This window comes from Poecilia mexicana, unplaced genomic scaffold, assembly GCF_051168715.1.
Source record: "Poecilia mexicana isolate PSO_F unplaced genomic scaffold, ASM5116871v1 scaffold_17, whole genome shotgun sequence".
In the NCBI taxonomy this organism is placed as follows: Eukaryota; Metazoa; Chordata; class Actinopteri; order Cyprinodontiformes; family Poeciliidae; genus Poecilia; species Poecilia mexicana.
In genome coordinates this window covers 26,340,697-26,360,532 of record NW_028263386.1, presented here as the reverse complement: position 1 = coordinate 26,360,532, position 19,836 = coordinate 26,340,697, and the positions used below count along the sequence as shown (strand labels likewise).

The 19,836-nt window shown below is 39.4% G+C and overlaps 1 protein-coding gene and 1 long non-coding RNA gene across 3 annotated transcripts; one reads left to right on the top strand and one right to left on the bottom strand.

Moving 5' to 3' along the window:
* Nucleotides 1-285: 285 nt before the first annotated feature.
* tbl1xr1b (TBL1X/Y related 1b) lies at nucleotides 286-18,116 on the bottom strand. 2 transcript variants are annotated; one of them, XM_088014997.1, is made up of 16 exons: nucleotides 17,924-18,116; nucleotides 15,582-15,638; nucleotides 13,303-13,406; nucleotides 13,018-13,163; nucleotides 12,675-12,894; nucleotides 11,165-11,297; nucleotides 9,568-9,709; nucleotides 7,982-8,045; nucleotides 7,705-7,802; nucleotides 6,188-6,248; nucleotides 5,806-5,927; nucleotides 4,712-4,786; nucleotides 4,491-4,618; nucleotides 3,135-3,300; nucleotides 2,937-3,038; nucleotides 286-2,697 (listed from the first exon to the last, which is right to left on the bottom strand). In XM_088014997.1, exons 3-16 carry the CDS (start codon nucleotides 13,358-13,360, stop codon nucleotides 2,671-2,673), a joined length of 1,542 nt encoding a protein of 513 aa, XP_087871123.1. In that variant the 5' UTR covers nucleotides 13,361-13,406; nucleotides 15,582-15,638; nucleotides 17,924-18,116; the 3' UTR covers nucleotides 286-2,670. The 2 variants fall into 2 exon arrangements, with proteins under 2 accessions (XP_087871123.1, XP_087871122.1); XM_088014996.1 differs by having other exon boundaries at nucleotides 17,928-18,116.
* On the top strand, nucleotides 13,581-15,973 carry LOC106920605 (uncharacterized). Its single transcript, XR_001418865.2, has 2 exons — nucleotides 13,581-13,866; nucleotides 15,559-15,973. It is a non-coding gene; the product is annotated as an uncharacterized LOC106920605 (long non-coding RNA).
* Nucleotides 18,117-19,836: the final 1,720 nt, after the last annotated feature.

Below are 19,836 nucleotides of genomic sequence, written 5' to 3'. Positions count from 1 at the left end.
GCAGGAATCCGGGCTGCACCAGATGAGATGGCAGAAACAAAGCGCCTGGCATTTTTGAGAAATGTGTGATCTTTTTTTCACAATAGCAGTGACTGACTGTTACATGCAGTGGTGACAGAATGCATGTTTCCCCCCATTTCAGATCGCTGCTGAACTCCTGCAGCTTAAGCAGGCACGGCTCCTTCCGCTCTACCTCTTGGTGAGCAGAGCATAAAACCGCATGTGGAACTGATCTCTAGCAGTTGTGTCTGTTCTGGTGTGGAGCAAAGTCACAAAACACACAGATATTATCAAAATAGATTTTATTCTAGACCTTAAGATCTGAGTGATATACCAACAGTCTGATCAGGAGGCTGCAGGCTGCAACCGTGACAAAGTACAACATAGGTCTGTGGAAAGACACCCAAAAAAAATTTTTTTTCAGAAAATTGGTATTTACATGTTCTGTGTTATATTACACCAACAATTACATCTGTGTTTTTTTTTTGTTTTGTTTTTCTTTTTATCGTTTTGAGTACGTGGCTACAAACGAATCAAAATTACAAAAGTACAAAACCTTCAAGGGCTTTCCGACATAGCAAACATAGGATCGGTGTTAGTACTGTTCCTGCCCACCCAAAACCAAACGGGGATAAAATACCATTTCATTGTCAGAGGGATCCAGGTCAGACACTGCTGGCTTTATCAAAGCAAATAAAGGTACAAGCATTTTTTGTGGCGGATGTGTAACAGGTCGGCTGACGGGTCCTTTTTGATTGATGTGAGTTGAAGATGACCGATAAACCTGCTTCTAAAGATAAGTTTGTGATGGATTGAATCTTCTCTCATTTTAGGCTAAAGTGCAAAACGACTTCAAACGCCTACTGCTTTGGTCGCAGCTATGACGGTGCAATGGTATCTTATAAGATTCAACGAAGCAGCCTACGTCTGTCTGCACGTTCACTTCATCAACATCCAACTTGTCTTCAAAAGCAAAACCTAAACACCGCAAGCAAATCGCCATCTGTCTGTCACCTGTGTGTTTGTAATAATGCGGGGAAACAATTGTCGACTGCAGTGTGGTACGTAGGTCGGGATGACCGGGTACGGCCATTTTAGCAGAAGAGAAGACGCCCTTTTAGAAGAAAGTGAGGGAAAGAACGAATGTTACAACACCATCTGGGTTTCCCCAAGAGAGAAATGAAGCACAGCTACAACTACCAGACGGTTGTGTCAGCGAAATTCATGTGTCTAACGGGTTTATCACTTTATCTCACATCTGAAGCAGATGCATGGCTCAGATTAACTCTTAGATGTTTTCAATAGTCAGTTTGCGAGCCTGACTTCCTTAAATTTGCGTTGGCCAGTGAGACCGATTTCATCTACCTCTAACTTAGCAGCTTTGTCGCTATATTTACCAATTTTTTTGGACCAAAAAAAATAAATTGATCAGTATCGGCCAAAATCGGAATCAGCAGGTCAAACTTTTTAAATATTGGTGATCAGCCAGAAAACAACAATCGGTTCCCCCCTTAAACAGCTAAGATGGTTACCAAATACTGTAACTTGCAAAAGCAGTCATAACTCTTGAAGCTGTTTAACTTTCTGTCATGGTAAAACCATGTATGTGATTGGGTTTTATGTGATGGGCCAACATAAAGTGCAGCTTAATTGTGCAGTGGAAGAAAAATGGGGGGAAAATTTTGCTGTGTGTATTTGGATTCAGCCTCATTTACTCTGATAAAAACTGCCTTTAAAATAACCAGTATTGGCAGGATAACAACCAACTGATTGACCTATGTGGAACAGATCAGGCTCACTTTCCTGTCCTCATAGTTAAAAGTGGTAGTGGCAGCATCATGGGATGGCGATGCATTTATTATTTTTTTCTGTAGAAACAGAGAAGGTGGTCAGAGGACGAATGGAGCTACAAATCTTGGTGAAAAAGACTTGATATTGGGGTCGAGGTTCAACTACCAGAGTGGTCCAGTCAAATCCCAGACCTAAATCCATTTTGGAATCTGAGAAAAGACTTAATCATTGGTATTATTTATTCAACTTGGCGAAGCTAACACTAGTTTGCAATGATAACCAGTCCAGTTTTCCATATTTTTCACTATTTGCTTATTTGTGTAGGACTATCACACAAAGTCCCAATAAAATAGAAAGTTTGTGGTTCCGACTTAAAAATTGAAGAGATGTGAATACTTTTGCAAGGCTCTGCTCACTTTTAAAACCAGCGACAACTTAAGAACATTCCTTGGATTAAAAGGAGTTGGCATATGTCACCAACAGGAAATGAGTAGATCTGTGGATGAAAGGAGATAAGCTTCTCACGTCACAAGATAAACCCAGTGAGGTCCAAATTTAGCTCTGTGTGGGCCGCCAGATTCTGACAGGTATGATACGCACGCAGCGACAGAGATCAAAAATGTGTACACTTCTGATATAGCGAATACGGACATGAGAAGACGGAAGGATGCTGGAGTTTTGTTTGACCCACTGGGGGGGTCCAAGTGACGTTGGGGAGGCTCTTCCTACGTCTGTACGGCACAGGCGTGATGAACTGTGGGACGTCCACGAAGAAGCGGACCCTGATGGGACAGACAGCAGTGTGGCGGACAGGCAGGGACAGTCTTTTTGGCTATGTACACATTCGTAGTCGGTCCACAGCTACACCACACACAAATGTCATTTCCTCAGCTCTAGCACACAAACCTGTGAAACAGAAACCACAAAAGGTTAGATGGGAGTGTTCTTTTTCCTCTACCCTTTGACATTCAGCATCTGCAGGGTGACAACTTTAGGGAGTGGCTCCATCTAGTTGAACTGAAATATATATATATATATATATATATATATATATATATATATATATTCTCCATTAAACCCAGGTTTAGGGCTGTTTCATTTTGAGAATGCCCAGAATCCTAATCGTAGTAATAAAGAAAACTCACCGATCCGTCTGACGCGCTCGCTCCTACTCTGTCCCCTGTGGCGTTCCAGCACACCTCAAAGATCCCACCGGTCCCCCGGTAGCTGTGAACTAAAGCACCCGTCTGCAGACGCATAGAAAGTTTTCTTAGACCAGTGTGTACTTTTGACATATTTCAGCTTCTATCTGTGAGTAAAGCACAGTTTTTTTTTTTCCAGACCTGAGTATTCCAGATGTGGACACACTTGTCGAAGGAGCCGCTGGCCAGGTGCGTGCCATCCGGACTGAAGGCTACGCTGTAGACGGGCTCCTGGTGGCGGGTCAGTGTGTGAATACACACCCCACGCTCCACGTCCCACAGGCGCACAGTCGAGTCGAACGACGCGCTTCAAGGGAAGGAAAAGCGGACACAGAGTCACAAATATGAAGGTATGTGCTGCAAAAAATATAAATAACTAATGACCAGAAACACCAAATGGTTATGGGTGTACCGATGCATCATGGTGTTGAATAGCATTTTTCAATAAAATAAGACTGGAAGATTGGAAGTAAATTTTGACCTTTCAAATTTGTAGAGGTTTAACACCTGACAGTGTCAGTTATAATAATTTTAAAAAATCGGCAGGTCAGGTTTTTGAAAGTTTAATGATTGGTCAGAAAACTGTAACTGGTGCATCTCTAGAAATCATAAAATAAAACATTCAATTAATACTTGAGATGCACCGATTTAAAATTTTGCACCAATGTCATATTATATATATATATATATATATATATATATATATATATATATATATATATATATATATATATATATATATATATATATATATTTCTAGCCTTTCCACACAGTGATCGACCAACCACACTGCTAACGATCCTTCTGCTTCAGTTAAACACTCTGCAGTTTTGTGCTGCATCCCCATCAGAAGCTCAAACGGCTCCACAAGGTTTAGCACTTGGACCACTGTTGTTTCTTTTGTATATTAATGATATCAGGGAAGTGTCTAAGCTGCTACAATTTATTCTGTTGGCAGAAGACATTAATGTATTTTCTTTGGGAAATACTTAAAACATCAATTACACACAATAGAAGAGTTAAATAAGATTAAACGGGTGCTTGTTTGATATTTTAATTGACAATAAATCAAATTAAATCAAAATATATGCACCTACACACCTTTTTGCCATTTCTTGTATCCAATTTAACAACTGAACTTTTGATAAATGGTGATCAAACATACATAGTGTAAATTTCTTGCAGTATTTATACAGACTTTTAAATCATGTTCAATTTTTCCAAAAATGAAGAAAATTTTAGTATTGAGTGATGTATTATCCTTATATTTTGAACTGTTGCAGGGAAACAAAATTTAGTTTATTCTTTAAAAAAAAAAGACAAAAAGTAGAAAATGTGATTAAAGTTATTAATAGAGAACCAACAAATAGTTTTTATTGATTTAAATACATCTCGGCCGATTTTTTTAACAGTAAAAATGATATGTGGCGTAACGAGAGCCTTATTGGGGTAGAAAAAAACAAAACAAGAAAAAAGTCATTGTCTCTGAACTCGTACCTGGCCAGCATGAGGTTTGCACTGGGATTGTTGGTCCCAGGGCCCGTGGGGCTCCATTTGATGGTGTAGATTTCTTTACTATGGGCCTGGAGGTCATGGACACACGAATCCTGCTTCATGCTCCAGATCTACAGCAGAAGGATCGGCGCCAATAACTTGAATAAATCTCTGAATTTGACATGTGGTACATTAACAAACATGCTGGAATACAGACTGCTGACCTTGAGCGTCATGTCGTCTGAGCAGGAGGCCAGCAAGCTGCCCGTGGGATCCCACTTTATGGCATTCACTTCATTCTACATGAGCATGATTTAAATTAAAATAAAGAACATGTGATAAGAATTAGAGATGATGGAGAAAAAAGACACCAGCTATTTTAGAGCAAAAGCTTTATTTGTCCACTGCAATCCTGCTTTTATTGCAGCTTAGCCAAACTTCCTGTTACTGGACAGTAACAGGAAGGTTCTTGATTCATTATATCTATATATTATATATCAAGCCTGTGACACTAAGCTCAGCCTTTGTGTTTAATCACAGTTATATCATGACTTAAAGCTGCAGGATTTGACTTTTATAAAAATAAAAATAAAAAAAAATTCTATATGTTTTTCCAGAGTTATTGAATCTGTCACTATATGTGGTGACAGTTTGGTATGAGATGGATAATCTGGAGGGAAAAAAAAAAGGGAGCTCCTCTGCCTTCTTCCAGTGCTAACTAGAAACAACCAATCAGAGCCAAGAGGCGGGTCTTAGTGCTGACAATCACAATCTTGTGTGGCTCTTGCTCTCTGCTAAGCTGCAGCTGGCACAGCCAGTCATAAATGCTAAAGCTAGTTAGGCATGGCAACTAGCGACGGCAGACAAACAATTTTCCTATAAGTAAGTTGTTTCTCCACCATCAGCTCATTTTAGCAGTGAGCACATGAGGATGATTGACAGCACTAAGGCCTTCCTCCTGGCTCTGATTGGCTGTTTTTGACCGGGACTGGTGCATTTCTTCAAATAGCAACAGTAGCTGAAAGGAGGTGGAAGGAGATCGATATTTTCACAGATCATCTGCCTCATATTACACCGTCACAACATGGCAACAGTTTTAACAAATATGTAATAAAAATATTTTGTATAAAAGTGACATACTGAACCTTTAACAATGTGGGCGATTGGTTTTTCACCCACTGTTATCTCTATCTGACGTTAGAGTTAGTTTGACATTCTGAAAGCTTTTGGTTTGAAATCTGAGGGTGAACATTCTTGAGCAGACGCGGCGTTTCCACCGTGTGTGCCGTGTGAGTGAAGACTGTGACGGCCGTCGTACCGAGTGTCCCTGGAAAGTCTTGACGGGTCTGTCCTGACCCAGCTTACACACGTGGATGCACATGTCTGTGCTGCAGGAGGCAAACGTGTTGTTGTTCTGCCAGTCCACGTCCAGAGCTGGTGCTATTGGCACATAAACACACAAACACATGGAAGTCATGATCTGGATATAAAATGTTGTTATTCTAACCTGCAGCGGTCAGAGCTCAGTGACCTGTGAGAAGATTATCTTAGCAACGACATCAAACACAACCGTCTGGCTGTAAAAACACCTGATGATAGGGAGAAACTCAAATTCTAACATGTAGGGTAACATCTGCCTAAAAATGAGAGTACTACATGAAAAGTGGAGTGAAAAAAAGCGGCTAGCTGTTGTCACTCACCTGAGTGGAAAGGAAACTGCTGCTTTGCTTCCCCTGTGTGTGCGTCCCAGATAATTGTTGTCTGTGTGGAGAGAGAGACGGAGACAGAGAGAGAGTTCCATTACCTTCCCAATTTGAAAAGTGAAACAAAGACTTTATGGAAATTTAATTTATGTTTTCTGAATGAGACAACAGAAAAACTGCAGTGATATGAAAGATTTTCGAGAATTTCACCAAAAATCTAGTTGGATACGTTAAAAGCGGTGCGGGGGGGAAGGAGAGCGTGGGTGGGAGGCATTTTTTTGGGCATCGTACATGAAAAAGTGCAGAGGGACAAAACTGACAGACCAAAAAGTAAAATGCTCATAAGAAAAGAAATTAAGAAAATACAAGGTGAAATAAGATGATATATGCACATTGGAAATAGAGCTGGGTTTAAAAGAAATTCTGAGTGGCTTGATATTGATTCATAAAACCCTTAAATTGACCTTTTAATACGTTTTCAGACTTGTTTCATGTTGTAAACAACAACATGAAACATGTCTACAATCTGTGCAAACAACATATGGAAAATATGATGTACAAGATGAGGAATCCTAACATCTAATAATATAGGAGAGGAATTAAAGAATGCTGCTTTTATCAATGATTATACACTCAACCCTCTGCTGCAAGTGAGGAGAACATTGATGACGTTTTTAACGGCCTAGAGTTACCAAAACTAAAAACATTCTACAAAATGAAACGCTGGTGAGCACAAAAAGCTAATAATTGGCTATTAACTCCACATTTTGAATCAATATTTTCTTTTTTGGTAGCATGAGCTGACATTTCTGCAACCTGCATTTCCCTTTGGTGTTGCACTGAAAGACTGCTAGAGGACGGAGGTCCTTAAGAAGCGACTAGGACCAAGAAACAATATGTTTTCTTTTTTTAAGTAACGGCTTATTTGTTAGTTATTATAACATAATCCTGCACAACAGGAGTGTATTCTTTGAAATTAATTATATACTTAACAGTTAATACATAACATTACAACTAACGATCTGCTATATGGATTTAACAGTAAAATTTTAAAAATTGCTTTTATATTTCTAAGAACAGATCATGAGATCATGTTATGCATTTTTGTTTTAATTTGGATGCAATTACAATGAAACTGTTTTATTTCTGTTCATAAGAATCTCTTACCAGCACTGCCTAATATAGAGTTAACGTGCTGTTACGCTTTAGTACACTAGATGGCAGTGTTTACTCATTGATTGATGCATTTCTTACTCTTCAGAAACACAAGAAGCTAATACGTGATCCCATCCTCGATTCGTCAGAAATCTGGACAGAACGCTTTCCCTGTCTTTATATTTGTTATTCTTAATTGCACGTTTGTAAATGGAAGTGCAGCCATCTTCACTTTAAAACAGCTTTTCTGCTTCAGATTTAGAAAACAGAGCCAAGAACCCAAGAACAATCAATTTAAAGCTTGAAACCCAAAAATATGGCACGCAGCCAAACCCCAGCTGAAAATCAATAAGCCTTACCTTATCTACTCCGGCGCTGAGGATGAAGTTGCCTTTTTTGTTCCACTTGAGTGCAAATATGGGCCCTTTGTGCTGACCCAAAGTACTGGCCAGGTTTCCTGAAGAGCACAACAATCAGACGACTCCGGGAAGGAGATAAACGAGGTGTGTTTTGTGCAGCTGTAGTGTGATTAAAGCTGTGTGTGTGTGTGTGTGTGTGTGTGTGTGTGTGTGTGTGTGTGTGTGTGTGTGTGTGTGTGTGTGTGTGTGTGTGTGTGTGTGTGTGTGTGTGTGTTACCGTCTTTCGTCCATATCCGGGCGAAGCCGTCATATGAGCCGGTGGCCAGTAATGTGCCCTCACTCTAGAAGAGAGGTGCGATTCTTGTTAGCTTCACTGCCATTTAAATGGGTTTCATCTTCATAATTAATGACTTTATTGTTTTTTTCATGTGAGACTTTAAGAGGAAAACATCAGCTCTTATCTTATGCTGTGCGTGACCTTAGTAGAATAATAAGTATTTGTTTTGTTGGAAGAATGACATTACGTCAACAGGGATGCACCGATTGCAGTTTTGTGGCTGATCCCTGACCTGCTGATAACTGTAGGGAATTTCCACAACCTTTACAGGTTAGATTGACAAATAAACTATTACACAACACTTTGTAAAAGTATTCACACCCCTCGACCAAAGAACTTTATTTTTCTGTTTTTATTGTTTGTTTGTTTGTTTTTAATGATGAACTTAAACCAGTCCATAAAGATGTCTTGTAGTAAAAACTGTCTTTAGTGTGACCTGAATTTTGCTGCAAATAGTGACATTTCTGCCATTTGTTCATCACAAAGCAGCTCAAGCTTTTTTCATAATACCAACTTAGGTCTGGACTTTGACTAGGCCATTCTTACATCCGACTATGCTCTGATCTGAACCATTCAGTTTTGCTTAAGGTTATTGTTCTGCTGGAAGAAGAGCCTCCACATTTCCTCCCAGGGTTGCTCTGTATTTAGCTCTGCCCATTTTCCCATCAGGTATGAGCAGCTTCTCCATGCCCACAGCATGATGCTGCCACCACCATATGTTACAGTTTGGGATGGCGTGCTTGAACTGACATGCAGGGCTACTTTTCCATCACTCAAACTGTTCTGTTTCGGTCATTGTCATCTTCAACATGTTTGCTGTCGAAGACGACAACGGTGGTAAAAATCCAAACAGGAATAAATTCAACTTACGACTGCACTCTAGTTTCTGTTGGTCTAGTAAATAAAGTTGGACCCAAATTTCAAAACTAAAATAAAGCTCTCATTGTAATATTCATCCAAATATTCACCTCTTACTCTTTTCCTCAGGGCTCCAGGGTTATTAGATTTCATTTTATCTCACTATTACAGTCTTCAAGTGAAGCTCACTTTAAGACCAAATATATGTCTGTTTTATAAGTACAAAAATAAATTTGAGCATTACAAATGAATAAAAATTATAAAAAATATAAAACAAAAAGTATGAAAATTTTTTGTTGCTTTTTTATGACTAAAAATAATAAATGAATAAAAAAATACTAAATACTTGCATTTCAAAAATAAAGAATAAATACAGAAATTAAAAATAAATTAAGATGATGAAAAATAGATTAAAGAATAAGACAAAATATGTATTTGTTTAAAAATAAAAACTAAATTAATTAAAAAAATAAATAAATGAATAAAAACAAATGATGATAATAATAATAAAAAAACAAAAATATTTATGTTATGCTACTTAAAAATTGAGAAGAAGAAAACGTTACTTTTCTTGTGGGAAAATAAAGAATGTTGTGACTAGATGGAAGGCCTTCGGCGATGCCTGTCCAGATCTAGAAACATTTCTAGGTTAGACTCCACACACTCACATTCCAGTCCAGGGAGGTGACGTCCTTGTTGCTGGGGACGTCCTGGCCGCCCTCCCGTATGCAGTGCCTCAGAACCAGCTGGGTGGACCCCCCCGTGCTGTTCTCACTCAGGTTCCAGATCCGTGCCGTCGAGTCTCCTGACCTGGATCAGCAAAAAGGAAGGATGTTTTACAAAACAAAAAAAAAAAAGTAATTTATTCGGTTAATCAAGGCCTTTTTTTCCCCCCTGCGTATTTAGCGTTCTATGTGAATTGTCATTGTTTTTTCACCGTATGCATACTTTTACAGGGCGTGCTTATTTAACAGTGTCTGTTTTTAATTCTGTTTTAATCTCCGTGGAGCCGCGATAACGAGCCCAGGGACGTAAACGCAGAGCAGCAGATTCAAAACGGTGGGCGTTATGACTCAGAACAACACAATGGGTGACTCTGACTTCTTCATTAAATGGGAGTAAAGAGAAACAGCATTTTCCTCCAGCGACGGGGTGTGTGATGAAAAGAAAACATGCAGAAAAACATGTAGACGGATCAGAGCCGCTGTAAACTGCAGCGTTGAAGACGAGGTGTGATTTCTGCTGCCACATCTTTCACTGGGATATCAACCTCGTACATTAAAGTGTTGCTATGGTAGCGAAATAAAACCCCATCAGATCAGGATCATTTCCATTAGCAGCAGTATGCAGACATGTAGAAAAAGGATTAATTGTCAACATCCTTCTGCGTGTTTCAATGTAGAAAAAAGAAGATTAGTGGTCGACCGATATTTTGGACGGATATTTGCAAATTTATTTTCTTGCATCGACAAGTGTATGCTTTCAACTACTTTTAATGTATTTTTAGCTGTCTAATTTAGCTCTACATGCCCTTTGATAGTCTCTTTGTCTCAGCATAAGTGGGAAGAAACGACAGTAAATGTTCCATCCACTGTTAAAATGTTTTGTTTGCTTTGTTAATGTCTCTCTTTTATGGTTAAATTGAGACTTGTGTAACATTTGTTACCATTGTTTCATTTTTATCATGTAATGGAGGAAGAAAAGGCTAGAGATGCACTGATCTGATATTAATATGTGTATCGGTTTTGATATTGAAAAAGATTCAAGATTGGGATTGTTTATTCTATATTACACTTCATTAATTGAACTGACTGAACAAATGAAAGTTATTTACATGTCTGACCAAGCTTGTGAATTTATTGGTGTATTTAAGTGTCTTTACTGGTGCAAAGTTATGTAATTAAATTGTAATTCAGTATATTTATGTCTGTGTTTTTAAAAAAATAAACATTTTAAGTCCATCCAGCTGTTTTTCTGTATCGGATTGGTATCGGCCGATAAAGGAAGTGAAAAAAGCGGATCAATGCTTCCCTAGAAAAAGCAACATCGGTTTCAAGATTCAGCTCAAAAAATTTGGTAGCACATAATGGGGATTGGTTAGACTGACGCAAAAATAACTGCCATTGGTTGGAAAAAAAACAACAACAAAAAACACCTGTATCACTTGATTTCTACAGAAGATGGATTAAGTTTTTCTGAGAAAATTGATTAAAGATGCCACGACCGCTCTGAAACACGTTCCACACACAGAAAGGCGGTGCTGACCCGGAGGCGAGGAGGTCGTTCACCGGGTTCCAGGCACAGATAAAAACCTCCGACTCGTGGCCTCGCAGGACCATGGCTTTGCTCTGGGGGAACTCCACATCCCGGTCCACCTCCATCATCTCTGAGTGGTTATCTACAGCAGAGGGAAGGGAACACAGTCAAACCAAGGATTCACTGGCTAAGGCACAAATAAACAGTCAGACCAGCAAACATTCCAGGTTTTGAGGCTAAACTCTGGTGTTTCAGCATTGAGCTACTGATACTGATTTTAGATTATTTCAATTTTACTTGAATAAAAAATGACATACTTGTGTTCACGCATCTGGAAGAAAAAAAAAAAAAAGACAAACTATCAAAACAAAGCGGTGCTCTTCCTGTTCACCACAATAACTTGTTTCCATGAAGCGAGCGTCTGCTCTGGGATTTAGATTAGGGGAACATGCAGGATGCCCATTTTGAGAGTGAGTATCACAAAGGGCTTTAATATGACTCCAGGATCGGTCAGAGTTGTCATGGTAACAACTTTTGTTTAGCACTTGTGAAATTGTCTTGGATCTATGACTTGATATTTTGTCTCACGGGGGAAAAAAACCACATATGCAAGTATACCATTTTATTTATGAATTTAAAGGAGCGGTCTGTATTTTTGAGACACAGCACCATTATATAACACAATCAAGTAACTATGTCACCTTGAGTTGATGTGAAAATTCTGTATATATCAAACATTATGTAAAATAAATTTGATTTTATAATTTAATGCCTTGCAATTCTGCCTCTGTCTCTTTAAGAAGCTCTTCATTCTGAAACTTCACCTTCTGGAAGTCATTAAGACATTTTTATCAGTCTAAGAAGTAAATCCTATAATAACTCAGCAGAATGGGGAAAAAATCAATCAATCAATCAAATTTTATTTGTATAGCACATTTCAGCAGCAAGGCATTTCAAAGTGCTTCACATAATTAAAATAAAAGCAGCATGTGACATTGAAAAAACAATGAGAAAGAGAAAGACAACACAAAAACAACACATGGTGCAGTTCCACTAGCAGCTAATTGCTGCTGGCTAGTCTGAAGGAGCTGAGTAGGGGAGCTGCAAGGGAGGGAGCCTCTGTGACGCAGAAGCTTGGAAACTGCAGCTCAGAGGAGGAGCTACACCTCGAAAGCAGGGCTAAGGTCGATCAGGCGTTTTGCACAGCTGAATGGTTGCCATGGAGATTAAAAGATTTATCAAGCATGCATGAAAGAATCAAAGCAACACTCCAGATGTGTTTTAATGAGGGAATAACATTGTAATGTCAAAAAAGTTGATCTTACAGAATACTGTTCCTTTAAGACATCTTAAGGTCTTAATTTTAGATACATGAATTTAAGACTTTATAAGGATGCACAGACACCCTGAGTAGAAAAAAGCTTCCTCACTGATTTCTCAGTGCACTTTTATCTTAGCTTATCCTAAATTCCCTACAAATCACACAAGGAGCAGCATGGTGTGTGTGGAGTTAGCTTACTGGCTAAGGCATGTGATCCGTTTTCCTCTCCGTTAGCGGGTCCTCCGTCCCCGTTCTTGGAACCTCCCTGTAGCCCCGTGCTGCTGCTGCTGCCCGCCGCTGCCGCCTGCTGAGCCAGTTTGTCTCTGTAGGCCTGCTGCCGGGTCTGGACCACATCTGGCATGACGGCGTCAATCAGAGACAGTGACTCGATGGGCCGTCCGTCAAACAGGGTCCCGTCCTGGACAGAGACAACAAACTTCACATTCACACCGCAGAGCGTCGTCGTCCGTAGAAGGACGGACGTCGGGAAAAGAAGCGAAACGACGATGGAGGTTTATCTCCTAATTAAAAGGAAGCGGACCTCGTTGATGCTGACTTCGGCCTCCACATACTGCAGGCCCTTCTGGATGATGGAGATGAGGGCAGCAGGGGGCACCAGGGCTCCATTGATGTTCGACTGGCTGATGTGGCTCTCTATGCCAAAGGTGAATGCTGAGTGGGAGAAGCCTGGAGGATGGTGGGAAAAATCGGAAAGTAGAACGGAAGCTCATTAGCAGAGTGTCCGAAGGTTAGCTGTAGCAGCGGCTGTCAAATCATTTTAAATCGACTCCACAAGGTTTTCTGATGGCACAGAAAGCAGCTGTACCTGACTCTTGTAGGTATCTGTAAACCAGGAAGTTGACCTCATCGCTGCTGATGCTCATTTTTAGTCCTGCTGATTAAACCATCGGGTCAGCACAGGTCAGTAGCCTGTAAAACACGAACAGAAGCGAATGAAACTGTAAAACTTTAGAAAAATCTCAACCTGGAATGATATTTTCTGTTTCCACCCTACTTTCACTCAAGGCACATGCCTCGTCGCTGAAGCCAGGCCCACCGGTTTCCACTCATTAACCTACATCTGGAAGTGATTCCTGCACAGCTTGTGTTTGTGCTCTATTCCTGTTCTGGCAGAACCTATGCTGTTTAAATGGAAATGTCGGAATAAACAAGAAGAGTGGAAAAAGGACAGAATGTCCACTGTTTGCATTCTGCCAGCCCGCTGAAAGAGTCAACACGTCTTCTGCTGCGTCCCTAAAGGCTGACGTTCAACGCCAGCTAACCCTGGAGGCCTGGAATAGAGGAAAAGGCCTCCAGGAAGCCGTGAAGCAGGCGGTCAGAGAGTCCAGCTGGTTACTGAGCCTCAACACTACGACTCAGCAGATTTCAGGTAATTCGACACAACACAAGCTGTGGCAGAGATGGAACTCAGTATTTGATCCTATATGCATTCACACCAGTCCAGTTCAGTCCGCTTTAATCCAACTCCAGTCCGTTTGCCTATAATGTCCGGTTCATTTGGGTAGGTGTGAATTCGTAATCAAACTCTGATTTAAAAAAGCAAACTCTGGCCCGACTAAAAACCTCGACCACGGTGCGGTTGAAGGGAACTCTGGTGTGGTTTGAATTCATATGTGAACACCAAGCAGACCGGAGACTGCTTCAAAAGCAGGAAGTGGACTGTAACGCAAGGCATTCTGGGTAAATACAATCAAAGCAAACATAAGAGTCTAGCGTTGGAGGGAGAAATAACTTGTGTTCTGTTCTGTTTTTTTGTTGTTTTTTTTAACCAAAGGCAAAAGAGAAATCCTCCAACCACTAGAATCTGAAACTTCTCCATATTTGCTTGCATTTTGTGAAGAAGGAAGTTGTGCTCTGTGTCTTCTTCAGAGGTTTTCATGTCGTTTCCTTCAGTAGTTCTTGATGCAGCGCCACCACAGGTGTGGAGGGGAACAGTTTTTCAATTAGTTTGTTGTGTGAAAGAGAACCACAGCACCTGAAAATGTTACGAAAGCTGCAATTTTGTCCCCAATGGAACAGAGTTTCCTGGACTATCAGGTTTGAAAATAAAAATAAGATCTTGGCTTCTTAGGGCATTTTCACACCTGACAGTTCAGTAGACTCTGTTCCATTGGGGACCAAAATGGCAACATCTGGTTTATTTTCAGCTACTGTAATTCCCTTTCACACCTCACTCTGTCAAATAAATAAAACACTTTGAAAAAAATTGTTCACCCCATCACCTGTGGGGGCGCCACACCAATAACCACTGAAGAAGAATTGAATGCAACTTCCTTCTTCACAACATGAAAACAAAAATGCAATAGCGTCAGATTTTAGTGGTTGTAGAATTTTTCTTTTGTTTTTGGTAAAAAACCATAAGCAATTTCTCCCACTGGCACTAGACTCTCATTGTATTTACCCAGAATGCCTTGCATTATAGTCTGCTTCCTGCTTTTGGAGAGGTCTCCAGTCCACTTGGGATTCACATATGAATTTGAGCCGCACCGGAGTTCACTTCAACCAAACCGAGACCTGTGTTTTTAAGTAAACCGGAGTTTATGTTTTTAGTCCACACTCACATTCACACCTCTAGAATTCGAAAAAAGCAGACCAAACAGGGCCGGTGTGAATGCACCCTTAATGACCTGTAAAAGTATTCACATCCCTCTAACTTTTTCACATTTTGTCAATAACTGGCGGTATATGATCCACAGTTTTCTATAGTCAGACATGTTTGTATTTAATCCACCTGACAGAATGAATGGACTCCAGAATCACAGTCTGTTGCATTCACAGCTGCAGGTTTTCGGCCAATTTTGCTACCAGTGGTACAGGTGCATTGCACAAAGTGAATCAAATTATGAAACCTCCAATCAACAGGCAGAAAACCAACCAATTTAAATTCAGAGTGGTCAAATACGGAGCCAGAATTATGCTGACTGATGGCTAAAGTATGAGGTCAATTACCTCAGTTGAGTTTCAAAGCCATGAATTTTGGGATTTGGAAAACAAATGACACAAAATGTCCCGGCTGCATGTACAGAATCAATTCAGTGTTTCTTTTCTCAACTCCTAACAGGAATGTGGTCATCAATACAGTACCCATGTGATCATCAAGACGTCTTCAGTTGCACATGATGGCCGCCTCGTCTCTGGACCCTGAAATAGAGAACAAAAACGGACCCTGAGTGTTCACCGTCAACTTCATGAACCTTCAAATACTCCATATTTGCACTCTGCAGTGTCACTTTGAGTCTTTCAAACTGGTGTTTTTCAGAAAATTGACGCAGCAAGACAACTTCTCAGGTTAGTAGGGCGACAGTACATTAGTAGAGCATAGCTATTTAATAAATTATATTTGCAAAATATTCCCCTAAAACGTGGTTTGTCTGTTTTACGGTGACCTTGTCTCTAGAGGGCAGAAAGCTGAGATCTTGGAATATCCTGGGAAAAGATCATTTAGAAAACAAACCAAATCAGAAAAGAAAACAAAAGTTTCTTCTTACTTTTAACTGAGTTCTATAGTAACAAGGATTATCTGCACAGATTTTATTAGTTTTACTCAAAGACATAAGGCTGCTGTCCATTGTGAGGAAAAGTGTAAAAACTGTTTTTTGTATACTAGGTAATTGTATTGATATTTGCATATTACACCATTCCCTTCAAATGTTCTTCTTAATGTCCTGTTTTATCATAGAGACGTTCTGCAAAAATAACAGTCAGCTTAGATCTTTGAGAAATAACCATTGCCTTGTATACGCACAGTGACATCTTGTACGATTGAAAAGTTCATTTATTTCAGTAACTCCGTCACTAAATGAAGTTTATATACATTAAATTGATGTTTTCAAGCCTTCGTTTCTGCTAACTATCAAGATTTTCCGGTCATAATCATGAAAATGTGACATTTTAGACCAGAAAATTATGTCAGAAAAATTAAAAACCATTTCTAACAGAAAATGGGGTTCACTGAAAAGTATATTTAATACCAGCTTAAAGGTTATCTTCAAAAAGGTACTTTAATCTGACAGATGAGCGTCATTGGAACACAGTTTCTAATCAAATGAATATGTTCTGCACCTGGAAATTAACCAAAGAATGAAAAAGATGTCTTCTCCAACTAATAAAAACTAAAAATCTATTTAATTAATAAAAACCACTAAACCCACTCTAATTAAAACAAATTAAACATAATTAGACAAAAAGTCACCACAAAAAACTAAAATTAAACTATGATGAAAAATTCTGCAGCTGAAGGTGTTCAGGAAGTCCAGATTGTTTTGATAACCACATTTGGCTTGTTAGTGATGAAGATGATGATGGATGGTTTGTGGAACCAACCAGTCACAGGATTTACATCAATCACCAAGAAGAGAAAGACGCCGAGGTGTAAACTGTAAATCTTGTTTGGCCTCCGGAGCTCGTTTGCCTTCAATGTCTTCAAAATGTTTACACCAGGGAAACACCCGGCACAGATTTCGTTCACATGGTGCTATCAATACCAGAGCAGACTTCCTGTTGTCCGCCTCATCTCTAAAACCTCACAGCTGTGCGGTTGCGGAGCGTCTCGGCGACCACGAAGGGAAACTGTCCAGTCAGCAGATTTCTACATCCTAATCTCTGCGATAACGTTACATTTCTGTGTCAAAAATACCTTTTTCACTTTTTGTTTGTTTGACATACTATTCAAAGTTTTAAAGAAATTGTATATGGGGTTCTCATTAGCTTTAAATTATAATTATCTAAATTAACATAAGTGCATATGGATGAGTTTAGCTTTCAAAAATATACTTTAAAAAAACCCAAAACATTTGAATATGGTAATTTTTACATTCATAAAGACGCACCTGTGCTTGTGCAAATGCTTATACTTGTTAAAAACTCCTAGCAAAAGGAGCTAAACTAACTTGAGGGTGGACATCAGGCGGACCAGCCCAGTTCGAGGTGAAATGGGAGTATCACGGCCATTCTATAAATAAACAGACAAACAACGTGGAATATCTGGAGCTGCCTGCTGTTCAAAAAAAAAAAAAAAAAAAACCCACTGCAACTCAGTTGTTTCGGAAACTAAAGTAATCACAGCGGTAGTGTAAAGCCGTGTAACCTTAGCTCACTGGCTACCATGCGTGTGTAATCAGTTCGGCATGGCGCTGGTTGTACCCGTCAACACACATGCCAGTCAGTCAAGGCGGGGAACGGCTTACTTATTTTGATGCAGGCATTTGCGTCCCGTGCCTATTGTAATAACTTCGCATTTGTGCTTGTTATTTTTATTGCGTTATTACTACTAATTACCGTCATTTGAATACCTCTCTAACATAAATTCCTGCCTTGAACCAAAAGGTCGTCAGGCTGCTACTCTCGTGGACTTGCCAACAAGCTAGCTGGCTAACTGGATAAACCTAGCATGCTATGCTAATGACAGTGTAGCTACAATGTCATACCTACTTGGGTTAAAACTTCCAACAGACGGTATCTTCCATTCACTTTGACGCTCAAGTCAGACCATGTTGTCGCTTTAATCCATTGCAGGGTTGCTCCCTTTAGCGCATAGATGAACTATGGTGAGGTTATAATATTAAAGCTAAAACCCGGCGGTAAGAGCCCAGCAACGGCTTCAGACACACAGCGGAGTGACCTGTCATGCTAAAATGGGCTGCTTGTAACTACTGTTATTTCAGAGCGTCAGACAGACTCTAAAGCCCATTTGAAAGATTATTAACCCGTGGTGGCAGCAGGGAACAGTATATGTTTACAATATCGTCGGTCAGTATTAAGGATAACGTTAAGTACTTGATTTACAGAGGACAAAACTATTTATTGGTATCTCTAGCCTAGTTTTAAAAGGCCACCAAGCACCTGCATGTGTTTAGCACAAGCTGAAAGCGTTAATTAAATATTAATTCATGGTACATTAAACACGTTCAAAGAAGGGGAAAAAATGAAGCAGCGTTTCTTTAAAACGAACGAAGACAGAAGAAAATGAGGAGAACTAAAAGTCTGACGTTCAGAAGTTTATGTATCATGAATCAGTCATAACAGAGCCTTGTCGCCCATCCCCCACTACACCTCATTTTCTCTTGGCAAGTCACCACTAGCTGTGGATTAATGACACCCCCCCCCCCCCCATCCTTTGCTCAGTCATTCAGACTAGGAAAGTCAACAACAAGCTTACATCATCATTGCAATTTGGATTTTACACTGATTTTCTTTCTCTTTTTTTTTCTGGCAGCTCTCAGTGCTCATAATCATATCCATTTCCCTAGCGGTGTATCTCATGGTGAAAAATATTTTCTCACATTCCTCTCTTCATAGGGTTAAGGATATGATCAAGCGAGATTTTTTTTTTCACTGACAAGTACCTAACTTGCTATACATTTTTTTTCTTCTTCTTGAAAAAAAGAATAACCTTAAATTCAGTGGTGGGTACTGGTAACTAAGAAGCTAGTGTCCAGACTAATATGAAAGCACTATTTATACTTCCTTTCACCAACCAATGCTAAAGCTCTGCACAACACATTTTTTAGTGGAAGCTAATGAAAGCACTACCCAGCACATTATTTAGTGGAAGCTAAAGCTAAAGCTAAAGCACTAACTTCAATCAAGTTTATAACCACAAAGTGTCTAATAATGTTCTTCAAAATTGTATATCAACTTCAACAGGATCAAATGCCATGTCCAACTGCTGTGAAAATAGGCTTCACCCACTTTAAAATAGCATGACTATAAAGGTCTAACTAACTACATATACTTTGCAGCCGATAAACAAAACTTCAATACAGACGTGGGACTATATTAAAATTAAAGTTTACAAAACACGCTGTAAATTGGTGCTTTAGAATTTATTTGGAAAAAAATAATTTAGGAGAAGCTAAGTGTGCTGCATTTTTTTAAAAAGTTAGCATTAGCATTAAGGGCTAAACAAAAAAACTGACTGCGCTATTAGCAGAATAACGGAAGTGTGTTGCTTAATGTAGCAGTCTGAAACAGCGCTCACATGTGTTCATGCTGCTGCCGAACAGAACACAGATACAATCATTTGATGGAGAAACATGAAAATAAAGCGAAAACTACAAATGAACACCAAAAAGAACTCTGATCATCTCACTTATGCCTTATGTGATGTCATCAGAGGACAACGAAAGCTTGTCTTTGGAATGGCAAACTTCTTTTCTTGATTAAAAAGACTTTAGTTAGCAAAACAGCAAAAGTCACATGTTCTACAGTTACCAATCTTTATAGTTTAAGTTCTATAACTTCATAGAAAACTAGGTGTGCAGCTTTAAATATATAATAAATAATCCCTGTAAGGAAAAGAAGAACATAAATAGAGCATTCTTTTCATGGCAAAAATGGT